Below are 16,890 nucleotides of genomic sequence, written 5' to 3'. Positions count from 1 at the left end.
CTAGAGATCTCTCAAGGAGGGAGCCAAGGAGCTTCCAGGCTCCTCAGGGACTCTGAGCTCCCAAGGTGATCCTGCAGGTTCTGTGCAGAGAGCACATGTGGACAGGTGCCTCCTTGGCAGAGTGAACCGGAAGCTGCTTTCCACGGACTTGTGACTGGAAGGAGGAAGCCTGCTTGCTGACTCCTACCTGGATTTTCAAGACTCTACTGTGCACTTTGTTCCACTCTCTTCAGGTTGAGCAAAGTCTGCCTTTCTCACCTTGGGTTTCTAATTATTTGTTCCAGTCGCAAAGATAATAGACGTACCTAAGTGAAATTCATAGTGACGGCCTTATTCTTTTAATGATGGTGAGCTGTTCTACCCAAATGTATCAGACAGAGAGACTTTAAAAAAAATTATTCTTGCCAACTCTCCTTTCTTGCCTATGAAAAATGCATTTGTACTTTAAACTTTCAAACTTAAATTGCCATGTGAATGCAGGAAGGAAATACTTGGCATTCTCTGCCCACTGGTCTAAGGATCATGCAGATGTCATTGGCTGCAGGAGGAGGAGGCAAACCATACAGGAAATATTCATCATTCCCTAAGGCAGAGTGCACCACTGATCCCCAGGGATTACAGCCAACACACCCTTGTGGTGAATCCTGTCTCCTCCGTGCCATATAACTTAAAAGGTAAGGTCTCATCCTGACTAGGGCTCATAACGACACTCAGTCGGAAGGCAGGACTCCTGGACAAGAGGTGAAGCTCTGGTTCTCTCTTCCCAAGTCCCAGAGATGTTGCTGCTGGACCTTGGTCATCTTGCTCAAGGACCAGCCTCAGCTTCCAGAACCCCAAATAGCATCAGAGGCCAGTGCCCTCTTCACATAGAGCTGTGGGCTTCCCAGGAAATTAAAAGTGTGAGAAGGGAAAAGGGGCAAAAGCAAAATATCAAGGAGAAAACCAGTGAAGGAAGAATGGGGTGAATCTATTGTCACAGCTAATGGAGATAAAAATACTAGCAGGTCTAAAGTACCTCTATTCTTCCCTCTCCCCTTATTGTGAATTAGTTCTGCATATCAGAGAAAACAGCCAGCCTTTGGTTCTTTGGGATTGACTTATTTCGCTTAGCATGATATCCTCTAACTCCATTCATTTACCAACAAATGCCACAAGAGGGGGAGAGGGTATGAGGGTGGGGATGATAGTAGAATGAATCGGACATGATGACCCTTTGTGCACACATGACTGCAAGGTCAGTGTAACGCTACATCATGTACAAGCAGAAGAATAAGATGTACTCCATTATGTGTGATGTGTCAAGATGTGTTCTCCTGTCATGTGTAACCAATGAGAACAAATTAAAAAGTATATAAAAATACTGGCAGGTGATTTTTGGAGTACATGTACTAACTTACCAATTTCAGTTCCCAAGACTCCACCTGCATTCTCAAAATGGATGGTAGAGACAGAATTGATGGCAAAAGTCTGTGCTACTTTTAGATAATTATTCAGAAAATGAAGAGAGGGGTCTAAATTTCTTTTTCCAAGTAAAATCATGAAAGAAAGAAATGAAGTCGAAAGTGACTGATAAAACTTTTTTTTTCACTAGCAAGATCGTTGTTTTCAAAAGTTTTGTCATTTCTGTCTAGTTCCTTTGTGACATTGGTCAAAATGATATTCGATCAATGAATTATTCAAGGACAGAATCACAGGAGAGGCAGAAGTGGGAGATGTGGATTCCGTCACCACAGTGTTGGCAGATAACACGACTTCACTAGAACGGTTCACAAAGTCTGTGAGCAACACACCCACACACTCAGCGCACGTCAGCGGATGCCACGGGGTGGGAGCGGGCTGGGAGTGCTGTGGTGGGCAGGAGAACAAGGGCCACCAGGTTGGCAGCAGTATCAGGAGACACCTGGGTTTGCAGACGTGGGCTAGGATACTAATGACCACTGCACCTGCAACTCAGGTCCCCTGCTGTCCCCAGGGAGTGAGAGAAGTGAAGTCCAGACCAGATCTCAAACGCAGGCCCTGTGCTGACACATACCTGTCCAGGCTGAGGTTACATAAGAAAACACACAAGGAATCAGGAGTGCCACATTCTTACCGGGAGGAAAAACAAATTTTGTGCACGCAGAATCGCTGCTTGGTTACTCGAGGCAGGAAAGCTTGTGTTGGACGTGTTGGCCGTGGGAAGGACTGTCTCCTCCGAGTCACTCAGGAAAAACTGCAAAGAGAAAGGTGTGTTCAATGAGTTGGCGCCAAGGAGATTTAAATGCAGCAGGCGGGGGCTGCTTAGGAGTGGCTGTGTCCTTCTGTGCAGGAAGAGGGTGACTCCAAGGCAGAAGCCCGCATGGAGACGCTTCTGGCTCCTGTCTCATCCTTTTGAAGTGGGGACTGTCTACCCAGTAAGTAAATGTCTGCTGTGTTACACAGTCAATAGAGCACTCAGGACTCCAGAATGGACGCCGAAGAAAACAGAAGCACCTGTCTCAGATATCAAATAACAATGCACAGAGCAGGAACAGGGGCTCAGATAGCTGGCCTAGCAGTGTGTGCCACACTCTGCTCTCCAAGACAACCAGAGCCTTGGGAACTTGCTTCTTGCAGTAACTTTGCCTTCTTGGTTCACATATTGAGTCAATAGCGTTCTGTGGATTTTGATTTTAAGAAAGGAAATTAGCCAGGCACAGCAGCCCATGCCTATAATTTCAGCAGCTTGGGAGACTGAGTCAGGAGGATTGCAAGTTCAAAGCCAGCCTCAGCAGCTTAGCAAGACCCTAAGCAACTTAGGGAGATGCTGTCTTAAAACAAAACAATAAAAAGGGCTGGGGATGTGGCTCAGTGGTTGAGTGCCCCTGGGTTAAATTCCCAGGATTAAAAAGAAAAGAAAGAAAAAGAAAAAGAAAATTAACACTGTGGGTAAAACGTAATCCCATTTGTATACACTGTTTGTGAGCATCTGGATGAGACATCACAAACTCAAGAGCATGGATGTTCTCAGGACAAGTAAAAAGGAATCCTGACAAAGACAGTGAGCTCTTATGTCATGTGGTCATTAGAAGCACCCAGAAGGACGTGGTGGCCTGTTAGCCAGGCTGGAGAGACTCAGCCTCTCCTTCCTCTCTCACCCCCATCGGTCTCTCTCTCAGACCAGGTGACCAAGGGTCACTTACTGTAATGTGGCTGAGAGTCAGAGGAATGTTCTGGAAAAATAAAACAGAGAGCTGTGACTTGGGCCAGGTTCACTTGGCTGGAAGAAATCCATCTTCTCTGTGAATCTGGGCTATAGTTCTACAAAGGCTAAGCATTCATATTTGAAGATGGAAAAGCAAAACTTCCCTATACTGTTTCCACAATGGCTTTTGCCTAGTGATTTATCTCCTTCGATGGCATAGATACTGGCCAACACCTGAGCTCACTTAGTCAGCTGGGACTGTGTTTATTCAGTAGGTTTTTGGAGATAAGCCTCTTCTTTACCGGGAATAACACTTGATACAGCACTTTTACCTCTCATGTCATTTGGTAAGACTTAGCAAAACATTAAATTTAAAAACCAAAGAAATGTGGATTTATTTATGTAGTGCTAAAGAATTTATAACAACAGTCACAAGCCACAGTATAACTGCACATGTGTCAATCCTTTGGGAAAAAATATATCAGAAAAAAATGAGTGGAATAATTGCTTGGCAAATATTGGTCTTCAAAATGCTACAGATTTAGATTTAATCTGACCCAAATTCTATTACAGCAAAGCATCAAGAAATAAGTAATAAAAGAAAACTATTTAGCTTGGTGGATGACCACCAAGCTCAGTTTTAAGCAGTCTTAAAATGATGAACTAAACCTTCTTGATGTAATTGTGATAGAGAACAGAATTTAAATAAGTAAGAACAGGTGTTACATTCTTGCTGCGGAAGGAGAGACATGCTCTGGGATGCCACATCACCCGCACAGGTGCTGCAAGGTAACTGTGATTGAACTTGGCCACTGTGCACAAGAAGGCCTCCTCAGCCCCTTGGCTGCCTCTTTCCAGGGTTTTCCAACTATCCCAAAGCCAAGCGGCCTCTGATCCCCTGTCCCCCTTTCTTCTGAGTTGACAGCCCCAGCTGTCTCCACATTATGAACCTCAGCATCCATGCTACCTGGGGACTTCTTGCTGGAGCCATTTGCATGTGCTCAGTCCTGCTGCTGGTTGGGAAGACACCGTCATTCAGAACAAGACACCCTCCTAAGTGCTGAAAGGACTGCGTAGACTTTACTTCTGAATCATTTTACATTTCCCGGGCAATTAAAAAAAAGTTAAGACCATGTTTTTCAGCTCATGTCCAAGTGAGCACACGATTTGACATGGTGCATTAAGCCTGATGGCCCTGTGTGTCTGTCATCTGCATGGACTCTGCATGGGATTCCCACCGACCTCGCCTGACCCTTGTCTGTGAGGCTCATGATTCATGTGAGATTTACTTATAATGACTTTCTTAGAAGAAACTGCATGATGATGAGGGCGATCGCAGGATGGCAGGTCTGAGGATTAGAACGAGCCCTGGCAGGGCTGCCAGCTCCACACACACGCAAGGCAGTTGCTGCAAGTTCAAGTGGAACAACACCAGGCACCTGCAACTTGATATCAAGAACCTGTGTTAAAAAGAATGGGGAGAGCTAATTGTTTGTTCTCCACTTTTTATTGAGATATTTGGCAAACAGATGAGCATCAAATGTTGAAGATATCCTGATAAAATCCCACAATTTAGTTCACCTAAAGCTGACCTACGCACTTGTCATTCAACATCAGTGCATAATAAATTTTAAAAGCTGGTCTTCTGAGCACAGTGTTCTAGTTGGCTCTGGCTCTTATAAAGGCTGTTCAAATGCAGGCTCAAAAAAAAAATACTAGTTACTGAAAATGGATGGAAAGACTCAGCATGAAAGGGCCCCAGGTCCACAGTCAACAGCAGAGGGAGGTCATGGGCGCCTCAGGTCATCTCAAATTATCCCCAACGGTCTCCTCTGAGGCCAAAGGTGATGGCAGAAGACGCTGGAGAAGCTGTTAATGAGGACTGCCTGCCATCATCTGGAGACAGGCAGGGACACTGAGGCTCCCTGCTGTGGAGGACCTGAGGGCAGGGTGCGTGTGAGGTGCACCAGCCACCAGAGTACAGTTACCTGGGATCCCACCCGGAGGAGGCTCCAGAGGTACCTGGATGGCCAAACTCACAGAGACAGAAAGTAGAGAGCCAGTTACCAGGGACGGGGAGGGAGGAAGGGTGGACTGGGGCTTCCTGGGTTCAGCATTTCCACCTGGTCATGAGCACGTCTGGAGGTGGATAGTGCCGAGGACTGCACCACACCAAGCAGCAGATGCACTGAAGCCACGGAACTGCATGCTTGTGGGGTTGAGTGACAGGTTTTATGTCAGACATTATTACACAACAGAGAAGAGCAAACATTAAGGACAGAAAAAAGAAAGAAAACCAAAGTATCCTTGCTTTGTCCCTAAGAGAAAACTAAGGAGTTTTGCCGGCACCCCCAGGGGAGGTGTCCACTTTCCCAGCTGAGAGGGGAGCGAGAGGCAGGGCCACCTCCCTGGCACCACACCCGTGGGGGTCTCTTCTAACCTGCCTGCTCTGCTTTCATGATCTGAAGCTGGTGGGCACCACCCAGTGAGGAGTGTGGGCAGGAGACTGGGTCCACCTCAGCCCTCCAGCTCAGCAGCTGGGGATCCAAGGAGCCGGAGGGCATTTCCCTGTAAATTGTTTGATGTGATCAAAGGCAGGGCCCTGGGGCAAGCCCTTCTGTGATTAATAAATTATAAGGCAGCACTACTACTAGGTAAAACTACTTCCTTTCCATACCTAATGTCAGCGTCCACACCATTTATGAGTTTGCTTTGACATAAATACAAGAGCACCTGCATGGACCAGAGTCACTAGTTCCAGTGCACCAGGTGCCTGCAAAAACGGCCAAGGGAAGTCACCGGCCCCCTCCCCTCTGCATGGAAAGACTGGACAGGAAAGAAAGCAAGTCCTTGCCCCACAGCAGTTTGCTCAGTGTGGGGATCTGAACCTTTTACTCCTTCTTAAAGGTCTTCTGTTACCCTTTGGGAGTGTCTTCTGTGGACTTCCCTACTTCCCTTGGCAATGCTCTATGCTCTTGGTGAGGAAGAACAGCACTGGAAGACTTCCTTCTGGTACTGAAGACATACCTCTCTCTAGAAGGACCACGTGCTGTGGAGAAGTCTGCTAAGTGCATGTTTGTCAAACATTTACAGACAGCCACTAAACTACCATCAACAATTATGAATTACCCACATGAAATGTGGTTAGCTCCCAAGTAGGATGCTTCCCAGTTATAGTCTCCTAAAATATTAGGTGATGACTCCGAGTTTGAATTTCACAAAAAATGTAATGGTTTCTTTTTTAGAAGGTCTGGTACCTACCTATTCACTCATTCACTTAGGAAATGACCAGTGACTACTCCTGACCAAAAATGCACTTCCTTAGGTTGTTTGAAAATATAAAGAAAATGAAGACCTGCTCAGAGGTCTCTTCCAGGTAGCTGTCATTCACCTGTCTTGTTGCTCTAATGGGCACATGCTGCTACTGGCCAACAAAGAAGGTAAACTCTCAGAAGCCCGCACAGAAGAATACGGGTGGGAGATGAGGAGGTTTGGTGATAAAGGCTTTGTAGCCGTCACTACTTCTGAGTGGAAAGGACACACCACTCTGTGGCTCCAAATCCACTCAGAGCTCTGGCCAGTGCACCGTTATTCTTCACAGGGCTGTTTTGCTGCCCCTCCTGGTTGGAGTTCACTTCGGATTCAGCGGGCTCCTGCCGCTTTAATCTACCAAACTGCTTTGAGCTGCCCACGTTCTCCCTGGAGCTGGATCTCAGGGTAGGACTGAGGCACAAATGGCCACGGGCTGAGCACGGGGAACCCACTGTGGGTGCACCCAGGTTTCAGGTCTCCAGCCAAGGCCCGTGCCACCTGCCTCTGCCCATTGCCCCCATGACGTCTTCAGGGTGGAGTGGGGCAAGCCACGGCTTCTCTCTGATGAAGAGGATGGAGAGACCAATCCACCTCTGTGCTGGGGCTCCAGCCTCTCTGGGCTCCAGTAGGCACTGGCCTCACCTGAACCTGCAGGTGTCTGGGAGCAACTGTGCGATCTATTGTAGGAGGCCGAGGGTTAACTCATGTAAACACCCAGGTCAAGGTCCACTTCCGCAGCCTTATCCTTCACTACTCTTCCTGCAAATTCCTGCCCTCATCCTAGATCCGAAGGCCATCTCTCCTCTCCTGCCTACCTTCTCTTGACCCGACTTCCTGCAGGTCCACCTGGCGAACACCTCCACCTGCTTCCGAACCCAGTCTAGCAGGCCTGCTTTGCCCTCCTGCCACCTCCATGTGCCTTGACTGCTCCCCGTGCTGTGCTTCAGGAGGATTCTGTATCCCGTACCCCATTGTGAGCTCCTGGAAGGCAGAGCATGCCGTGGGTGCTGAGCACCGAGCAATGGCCCTGGGGCACATTTATGCCTTTATGTGTAAAAAAAAAAAAATTTGCAATGATTCCTTTCTCCTTTATGAAAACAGTATCAAGTTCTCTATTATTATTAAATTATATGTGGTCTGTCACCTCAACCTAATTTTATGCTTCTGGAAGGCAAGAACTCATGCTACTCTCATGTTCCTCTGCATTTGCAAAGTGTCAAGTCCCCCTCCCCCCGTGATGATGATGGTGATGATGACGATGATAGAATACTAAGAAGGACGTTTCCCCAGCACACTGACGCCTGAGTGACACCTTGGGAAAGATGCCAGCAATGTTGGCTGAGCTTGGGAACAGTGGCCAGTGGTTCCCTATGGACAAAACGCCCAGCCTGTCCTAAGCATGGCGGGAACTCAGCTCACTTCACCCTCAGAACCACATGGTGGCTAAGTCTTGACTGTCACTTTCGAGAAGTGAAGACAGAGCCTGTGACACTTAAGGAAAATCTGCCCAAACCTCACAGCATATGTCAGGAATTGGCTTTGAAATCAGCCCTCTAACCTCCTGGACAGGACACCCTGCCTGCTGCACCCTCTTAGTTTGATGGTTCCAATAGCCCTTTTGTCTGTCGTGATGACACCTCCTTGTCACTTCTGTCCTCTGCCAAGCAGCCACCAGGAAAAAGGGCAGGGGTGCTGCCCTAAGAAGCCACCCTCTCTCTCCAGGTGACTTGTGCAAAGCACTCCTCTCCTTGGAGAAACTCGCTGCAGCTGATAGAATTTAATAGGCAGGAAGCACTGGGTGCCACCAAAGAATTGCACCAGGACAGGCATGAAAGGCGACGATGCCCTGCCTGGCGCGAGCCCTGCCTGGCAGGAGCCCCGGGCTTACCATGTTGAACACGGCCATGGTGAGTATGATGGCTGTGGTGACGACCGTGAGGGAGATCCGCGGCCAGGGACGGTTGGCAATGATGCCCGACGACTTCAAGAGCCACAGGAGGGAGGCGGAGGCCTTTTTGCTGCATTGCTGGAGGAGAGAGGAAGGAAATAAATGCATAGTGGTTTAGTGTGTTATTAACGATGGAGTTAAAACCGCAAAGAGCATCAGCACCGTTCATGGATTAAACAAGCAGATTCCACCCTCTCCTGGGACCCGTGACGAGCCACAAACTTCATTACAATTATGTGGGTGTCCCTGTTACACATTAAGAATGAATTACATTTCTATGGCAAAGGTGTAGGTACCTGCATGCCTTTTAAGATAAACCTGAACTTATGCTTTTAAGTGATTCTGGTGGCAGAAGAAATGTGTCAGGTAATCAAACCACTCTGGGGACGTGCTGGCTCGCATCTGAAATGGTTGTTACAGATTCAGCTGATCTGTGTAGAAAACAGCCACAGGTCTCCCACCCCTTCATGGCTACAGGGGCAGATCGGAAGGATACATCCAGACCACAAAATCGACCAGGTTATATTGTTATATTTGTGTGCATGTGTGAATATGTAACAACTAATCCCACTATTATGCATAATTATAATACACTGATACAAATACAGAAAAGAACCCGGTCCAGTGTCACACACATGCCTGTAACCCCAGTGGCTTGGGAGGCTGAGGCAGGAGGATCTTGAGTTCCAAGCCAGCCCCAGCAACTTAGCAAGGTCCTGAGCAACTTAATGAGAGCCTGTCTCAAGATAAAATATAAAAAGGGTTGGGAAAGTGGCTTGGTGGATAAGCACACTGGGGTTCAATCCCTGGTGTGTATATATATACATATGAAAAAGAAAATGAAAACCCTAAAGGAAAATACAACCAGACCACAGACTTAGTTTGGTGTCTAAACCAACAAAGATGGTGGCCAATGGCATGAGGTAGGCTGGTTTCACCTCCTCCTGTCTGCCAGTCTTTCTTTTCAAAAATTTTTCTGAACATTTTTGATCATGCAGAGAAATGCACTATTAAGTTTACCCTCTAGCCACTTTTAAGTGTACACTAACATCAACTACATTCACACTGTAGTGTGACACATCGAGGTTTTCATCTTGCCATACTGAAACTCATGGAACAAGAGCTCTGAATTTCTTCCTCCTCCCAACCCTGGCAACTGTCCTGCTTCTAGTGACCATGACTTTGAGCACCCGGGAGACCTCCTGTAAGTGCAGTCACGTATCGTGTGTCCTTTGGGTTGAATTTTTTTCACCAGCATATGTCCTCAAAGTTCCTCTGATTGTGCTATCCACCCATTTCCTTCTTTCTTTTGGATTGAACAAACTTCCTCCGAGTGTACACCACGTTTTGCACATCCAGTCACCCACAGAAGGACAGACTGTGGACTCTTCCTCCTACTGGAATTCCCAAGTAAGGAAAATATGCCCACTGACCTTGCTCCACTCTGTTAACCCAATGGTAGAGCCGGTGTGATGTCAGTAAAACTCAAACCGAAAATACTCCTGAATATCACAAGAGAACATCCCTTCTCTGCTTCTTCCACATTTTCTTTCTGAATCACTTCTAAAAACATCATTGGCAAAAGATTGCAATAAGTTAAAGGCTGTTATTTAACTTATTGCATTTATTATGACATTAATACAGGCAAGAGGTGGTTAGAAGGTCAAAACCCAGTGGTCCAGATTCAATCCCAGAGAGCTGTGAGAATTTCTTCAGGTTAATTGTTCTCTCTGGTCTCAGTTTCTTTGTCCGTAAAATGGAAATCATGGCCATACCAGCCTCTTCAACATTTTCAGAGGTTTAAATGAGCTACCGGGGGCATTGGGAATGGACTTACAAGTCTTAACTCTTCTTGTTATTTCCATGAAGAAAATATGACATTTCTCAGGAACATTTTAGTGACCATAAATCTACCTGCTTTATGTCTCTTTGGACAACATGGCAAAATCCTCTCTCTCTCCTCCATCACACTATGGTCTCTCTTCCCTTCCAGGTCCTGATGTAAGACATGAAGGAGGTTTATCTGTAGCTCAGGAGCCCCGCTAATGCTGATGTAGGGCAACATTTTAGGTTTATTTCTTGGGCTGATTTTCCTGGGAATTCCCAAATTTCTCTGAGAGCTTTTTGGGGATCTAGGGCCAGTAACACTCTGGGCTCCAGGGACCACAGGAGGTGAACCGCTGGCTGGTGGCAGATGTCCCCAATGGAAGAGCATCTTCCCGCAGGCAACTAGGGAACCAGATTGCATGTCACACTGCTACCAGAGTGTGGGGTTTAGATAGGGGTTAGTGGTGGCTTTAAGTCTGTCACACAGTAGGATGCCTCTTACTGCTTTGATCCAGGCATAGGGTACATGCCTGTAATTCTAGCTATTGAGAAGGCTGAGGCTGAAGGATCACAAATTGGAGGTCAGCCTCAGCGACTTAGTGAGACCTTGTCTCAAAATAACAAATACAAAGGACAGATGATGTGGTTCAGTGGTAAAGCATGCCTGGTTTCAATCCCAGTAAGAAAAAGGGGGAAAAAAAAGGCTATTCCTTAATGCTTTGATATACACAGTGTTGCATAATCTTAGAAGACCATGAAGTCAGAGAACACCTGAGAAAGTGTATCATTATTGTTTAATTCATGCTACATCTAATAATATTACTACTACAGAACACAGTCAGACTGTGTGCAGAAGGAGAAGCTGTAATGAAATATGAAGAACCAGGACCCAAATGAAATCATCTGGTCCAGCTCAGCTTCTGTCAGAGGAAGGCAGGATTTGCTCTGGTTCTGCAAATCAAGAGAAGATCCACATGTGTGCATCCTGTAGTATTTTTCTCAGGACAAAATTATTAAAATCGATGCTTATGTGTCTATAGACAGAGAATTTCAATACATATGATGCAGAAAACAGTAAGAGCAGAAAATATAAAGATTTATTGCGTCAGGGAGAAGATTTAAATCTAGCTCAGAATTCATCTTGCAGTTAGTTAGGTAAAATATTATCTAGTTACTTCACAGACAGATATTTGAAATTATAAAAATAAAACAAGTTTCTTTGAATGTTTTGAAAATATGGTGATAATTCCACCAGATACGCTGCCTGGCGAGGCCGTAACATTCTGCTCCTGGCTTGCCATTTACTGAAACAGGTGGGAAGAAGCCGGGAACGTGGTCTCTACCTGTGCAGCGCCCGGGGCTGCTCACGAGGCACTGGGCTCAGCGTGCGGGCTCAGGACAGGGTGCAGGCGCACGCGGTTGGCTTCCTTCTCCTGCCTGGCCTTCCACGTGCCCCAGCGTGCTCCTGTGCCTTCATCTCTAAATGCATCAGGCAAAATGCTCCTCATTTTCGAGGTGGCAGCCAGGCAGCTACATTTCCATCCACGTCACCAAGTTGGGGCAGAGTAAGCACGTCTGTTCTGAAGTCGGACACCCAGCAAACTCTGCTGAGGGCCAGGAAGGAGAAGTCAGTGGGGAAACAGGCCAGGATGGAGTAAGAGGAGGCCAGGGGAAGGCCTTGACAGGAAGGCAAGAGGGGCAAGTGACTCCGCTTAGCAGTTCTCTGCAAGAGTGACTTCAGACCATGATTTAGTTCAGATCACGCTGTTTTGGTTAAGTATTCAGATGAAATCTTTGGGGAAAAATAAGTTTATCAGAGCCCTGGCCATTCTAATTAAACATTATGAGTGAGGACAGTTAGTAACATTTGGGCCTTTGCTCAGAAGCTGCTCATCAGCTGAAACGGGGAAGATGTGTGCTCCCAGCCAGGGTGGTCTAGCGTCCACCTCCATCTGCAACTTAAGTGCTGGCCTTGCTGTGGCGGAGCCCTCCTGCTCTTGACCATGAGCAGCCCTGTGTCTGAGGATCAGCTCTAACGCACAGGGCACTGTCGGCCTTTAGAAATGCCCTTGGCTGCTAAAGCTGCATTCATAGGACAGGCACTAAATATAGCAGGAGATGAAAAGCAGAGAGAAAATGCATTTGTAGGAAAACCCTACTGCAGAATTAGCACTGGGGAGGATGAGCAGCAAGGGGCCGTGGAAAAGGTGCAAGATGAATCCTGTCTGGGCAGGTCCTCCGTAGGAAAATGAAATGCTCAGCTCCCTTATATGGGTTAAAAATAAACCAAGAAAAGGCAACACTACCAAAAATATTTCCCTCTCTCCCGCCTCTCCCTTCCTCCCTTCCTTAATTTGAACATCTTGCATCAGAAACAACTGGTAGCTTCTTGCTATAAAATTAATTCCTTATAACTTAATAATCTGAAAAGTAGAGTGCTTATATATTTTTCAGGAGATACCTGAGAAAAGAAGTTGCTTATCTTAAGTGAAGTTTAATAAAATAAAAAAACTCAGAAGAGTTAGAAAATCATCAAGATGCTAAGTAAGAAATCATTACTACTAGAAAAAGCAAACGCCATGTTAAAATCTTGCCTCAAAAATATGGTGTTAAGTTTGTCATGTCAACACGTGCTCTTGCGTATTTTCTTGAAGGAAACTCTAATCTGGTGTTTTTGGCTGAGGACCACCATTGTGACTTGCAGGAACACACTGGGGCATTAACTACTCCTAACATTTAATGTCATAAAGACTCAAGTGTGCTTTGATTGTTTTTGAGTTCCCTATAGGAGGATTTCTTTATTTCAATCTATCGTAATTTACAAAGTCAACCTGTTTCTTCTCAGGCCCTGGAGGAGCCATATTCCTCGACCACCGCTCCACAGTGAGACACTCAGCACTTTCTGCAGGTGCTGCCTTTGCTGACGTGCCTGCCTCTGGCCACAGGTAGAGCTGGTTGAGGACAGTGCCCACATCACTGGCCTTTGTCTTCCTGGAGATCAGACCTGTGTTTGTCAAGCAGGGGACCCAACGAATGCTTGCTGAATGCACCACTACCTTAAGGATGGACCCAGAGAGAATTCACCCAAAGGACAGGGACAGAGAGAGCTCAGTGCTAGAGGGACTGATCTGCAGGGTTGGCCCAGGAGTGTCCTGGAGCAGGACATGTGCCGCAGCAGAGAGCTGGTGCTTTCAATGCCCACAGGGAAAGAGGACGCTGTCACAGGCCTACAGATGGTAAGTAGCCGAGGCTGAGACCCCTCCAAATACCAGGAGCTTCAAAAGGCTGTTTCTTCCATGCAGAAGACCAGAATTACTCTACCTACCAGCCCAGGAAAATCATCTTCCAGTGACAAACATGAACTCTAAATGTGGATGTTGGGGTGGAAGTTATATTATCTGCTTCATAAGGAGAATCCCAAATTGAAGGGTTATTAGACAAATGGAAACCCAGAGAAAGTCCTTGGGTCCCCCGTGGAAGCAAGAACAACACTGCTTGTAGATGATGCATTACCCCCCAGAGGACAGGGTCATCCCTACCCTCAGGTAGGCACAGTTCTCCCTGAATGTGACCTCACGATACAAATATTATGAACCCTGTAAGGCAATTGTTGCATGAGGAAGAGTCAGTGTATTACAGAGAGCAGAATGGGCACAAGATCTGCCTGTGTAAACACAATCTGAAACAGGCCATAAAACAAGACAGAGGTGCTAAAAGCAGGTTAGACTCCATCATGAACCAGTGAGTTGCAGCAAAAAATGACAGGACTGTTTTCAGGAGTCACACTGACTCTCTTGAGAGGGGCATGTTGATGTTGAGGTCTAAAGCTCAACGATTATGCTAAAGAGGAAAGATGATCTGAGCAAATGACTCATAAAATGGCACAGGACATTAAAGAAGTGAGGAAACAAAAGCGGTTGAGACAGGAGACACAAGGGAGAGGTCCAACATACTTCCAATAAGAGCTTGAGAATAGAAAAGAGAGGTCGGGAGGAGATGTGGGCCAATGACCTGGTGCAGGATGAGGCTGTGGTGGAGGAGACACACTGAGCTCAACAGGAAGAAGGAAAGCGAACCCACAAAGATCTAACCCTATGATGACCACAGAGAAAGACATCTTTCTCTACCAAGGGACAGCAACTAGAGAGGCCTACAACGGAGGCCAGGAAAATAGGCAATCGTGATTTCAAAATGTTAGAAAACATTGTTATAAATGGTCACAACGAGAAAATAAAAAAAAAAAAAACTCTTTTTTGAAATAATATGAAGATTGATTATCATACACATACTTTCACAGAAAGAAAGCATTTTAGTAATAAGGAAACTGAGTCCTGGAGGGAGAAACGGTATTCAGAAAAAGCACTAAGCAAAGAATTTCCTAAACAGCAACGAGAATAACAATGAATCTTTTGAGCAGCTTCGTTTAGAAACATCCAAGCAACACTGGCATGGAAGATGGGCAGGGGATCAGACGCAGACTGAGGCCTGCACAGCTCCCCAGCATGCAGATGGGATGCACCTGGTAAGTCACATGCACACACTGGCTTCAAGACAACAATGAAAACCAAGGCCAAATCACCAAGACCAAGCCAGAAACTAAACCAGACTGGAATTTATAACTTCCAAGTTATTTGAGAGAATAAAAGAGAAGAATCTCCATTGGTTAAGAGAAGACAGGAGAGGAGAAAGAATAAGTAAAAGCAAAAAGGACATATGGTAGGTTAAAAAAAAAAAGCAAAACAAGACTACAGCAGTAATTATAATACACGTAAATGTATTATACTTATTAAGTAAAAGAGAGAGACTTTGGATCAGAGAAGACAAGATGGAGCCAGATGTTGTTGACCAGAGATATCTCAGCTCAGAGATGGAAAAGGGGGAGCTGAATGAAAGAGGACAAGAAAGGACACCAGCAAATTCAGCCAAAGGGAGGCTGAAAGTGTGTACCGACATTAGAGAAAATAGACTCCAAGGGAAAGCGCTCCTGCAGGGTAGAAAGCTTCCCTATTAGCTGGTGCATGACCTACTTTCTGTTCCCCAATATGACCCCTGTATCTGTGCTTTTATCTCTGCTTGGGATGAGGTAGGCAGACTGGCATCACATGATCTCCGCTACACAAAGCCCAAGGTAACAACATTGGGAGAAAATTTTCTTCTGACATTTTACGGCATTTTCTTTTGCCATATCTGGCAGGCTTATTCTAAAGATGAATTTTTGGTTTTGGTATTTTTTTTATAATGGTATTTTTAGTTAGAGTCACTCTCTTGTACTTGTCATAGAGACGTAAGTCCATCTCAGGTAGTTTGGAACATTAAATCTGACAGTAACTCTGCACCTATTATTATTACTGTTACTGTGCTGACAACTATAATTGTTCTTTTATTGCTGACTGTAATGAAACTGTGAACTTGAATCTCTTATTCTAGTTTTAGTCTCCACCTAGATAAAATGGATTGTTTTCATTATCAAAATAATATATATGAAAATACTTTGAAAGAACTTTCATGCACACAGACACATTTTTACAAGATATTATCATTGAGTATTTTCTTACTAAAATATTTTAAAATCTAAATCTAATTATAAATTAATGTTCTTGTTTCCACTTTATCAAATATCTTTTAAGATGCATTTATACTTTGCCCAGTATAAATATATCCAGTATATATCCAGTTTTAAATAATTTGGACCTCTAGCACAATAATGTACATCAGAAAACTAGGTTGGAGGAGGGCAGTAATTAGGGCCTGTGTGTGCTTACCTCATTACCAATGTTATTTTGATCAGTAGGTGCTCAGCAGACACCATGAGGCAACCTCTACGCCACCCTGGCCAATGGCCATGAGTATAGACATTCCTGTCTATTGCTGGATCCCATCTGCTGGACATCATACTGCCTAGCCCTCTGGAACCTGCCTTCCAAGACAAGGCTGCAAAGCTTGGTTCCAGTTCTGGCTCCAACCTCCCTGCCACCCCACCTGGGCAGGTTACATTGCACTGGTGAGCCTCCTTGTTCTTGACTATAGAGTGGACATTCCCTCCAAGGACCCTTGTGAGGACATATGAGCCAGTACATGCTAAGTATCTGGCAGAGTGAGTGGACCTTTTGAATATAACGTGTTAGTTACAAACTGTGATCAGCTGGATCCAGGACCTTGCCCACAGCTGGCAGTTTGGATTGAACCTGAGGGTTCTAATCCACACGCAGGCCTGTGTTGTCACACTGTGCTTTCAGCCCAGAGTCCACTCCAACCTTAAGAAATCCATCTGTGGATCCTCTTGCATTTTTTTTTTTTTACAGAAGCACCTTTTATTCTTAATAATTGGAAGTGGAAAATCATGTAAGTGCCTGACTCTCTGGAGCCCTGATTCCTTCAGCCAAAGCTGAGGGGCGGGACAAGATTGTCTCTGGTTCCCTTTCTGCTCTCAAGTTTTACAATTCTGAAGTTCACACCAGAATCAGAAAGCAAAGCACCTCGGAGGCATGTGACACAGATCTGCTGCATGAGGACACCAGGCCAGGCCCACCGGGTGCAGCTGGGCCAGAGCATGGTGCTCAGAGGGGTCGAACCTGGGGGAAGACCAGGGCGGGAGTTTTTTTGAGCAGCAGCGCCAGGAAATTGCATTTGGGAGCCAGCT

General features: G+C 45.8%; 1 protein-coding gene across 2 annotated transcripts in view; it reads right to left on the bottom strand.

The window, feature by feature from the left end:
- The window catches only part of Adcy2 (adenylate cyclase 2), a 373,487-nt gene that overhangs the window by 44,961 nt on the left and 311,636 nt on the right, over positions 1-16,890 (bottom strand). For both annotated transcript variants that reach the window (XR_007109132.1, XM_047555883.1), the window contains exons 16-17: positions 8,364-8,501; positions 2,093-2,212 (exon numbers count right to left, since the gene is read on the bottom strand). Coding sequence is in view for 1 of the 2 variants with exons in the window: in XM_047555883.1 (XP_047411839.1) it covers positions 2,093-2,212; positions 8,364-8,501 (258 nt within the window). In the remaining variant the exon portion in view is untranslated. The remainder of the gene's footprint in view (positions 1-2,092; positions 2,213-8,363; positions 8,502-16,890) is intronic.

The sequence above is a fragment of the Sciurus carolinensis genome, chromosome 6 (assembly GCF_902686445.1).
Source record: "Sciurus carolinensis chromosome 6, mSciCar1.2, whole genome shotgun sequence".
NCBI classification, from domain to species: domain Eukaryota; kingdom Metazoa; phylum Chordata; class Mammalia; order Rodentia; family Sciuridae; genus Sciurus; species Sciurus carolinensis.
Note: the sequence above shows the minus strand (reverse complement) of the source record. Positions and strands in the feature narration are given on the sequence as shown.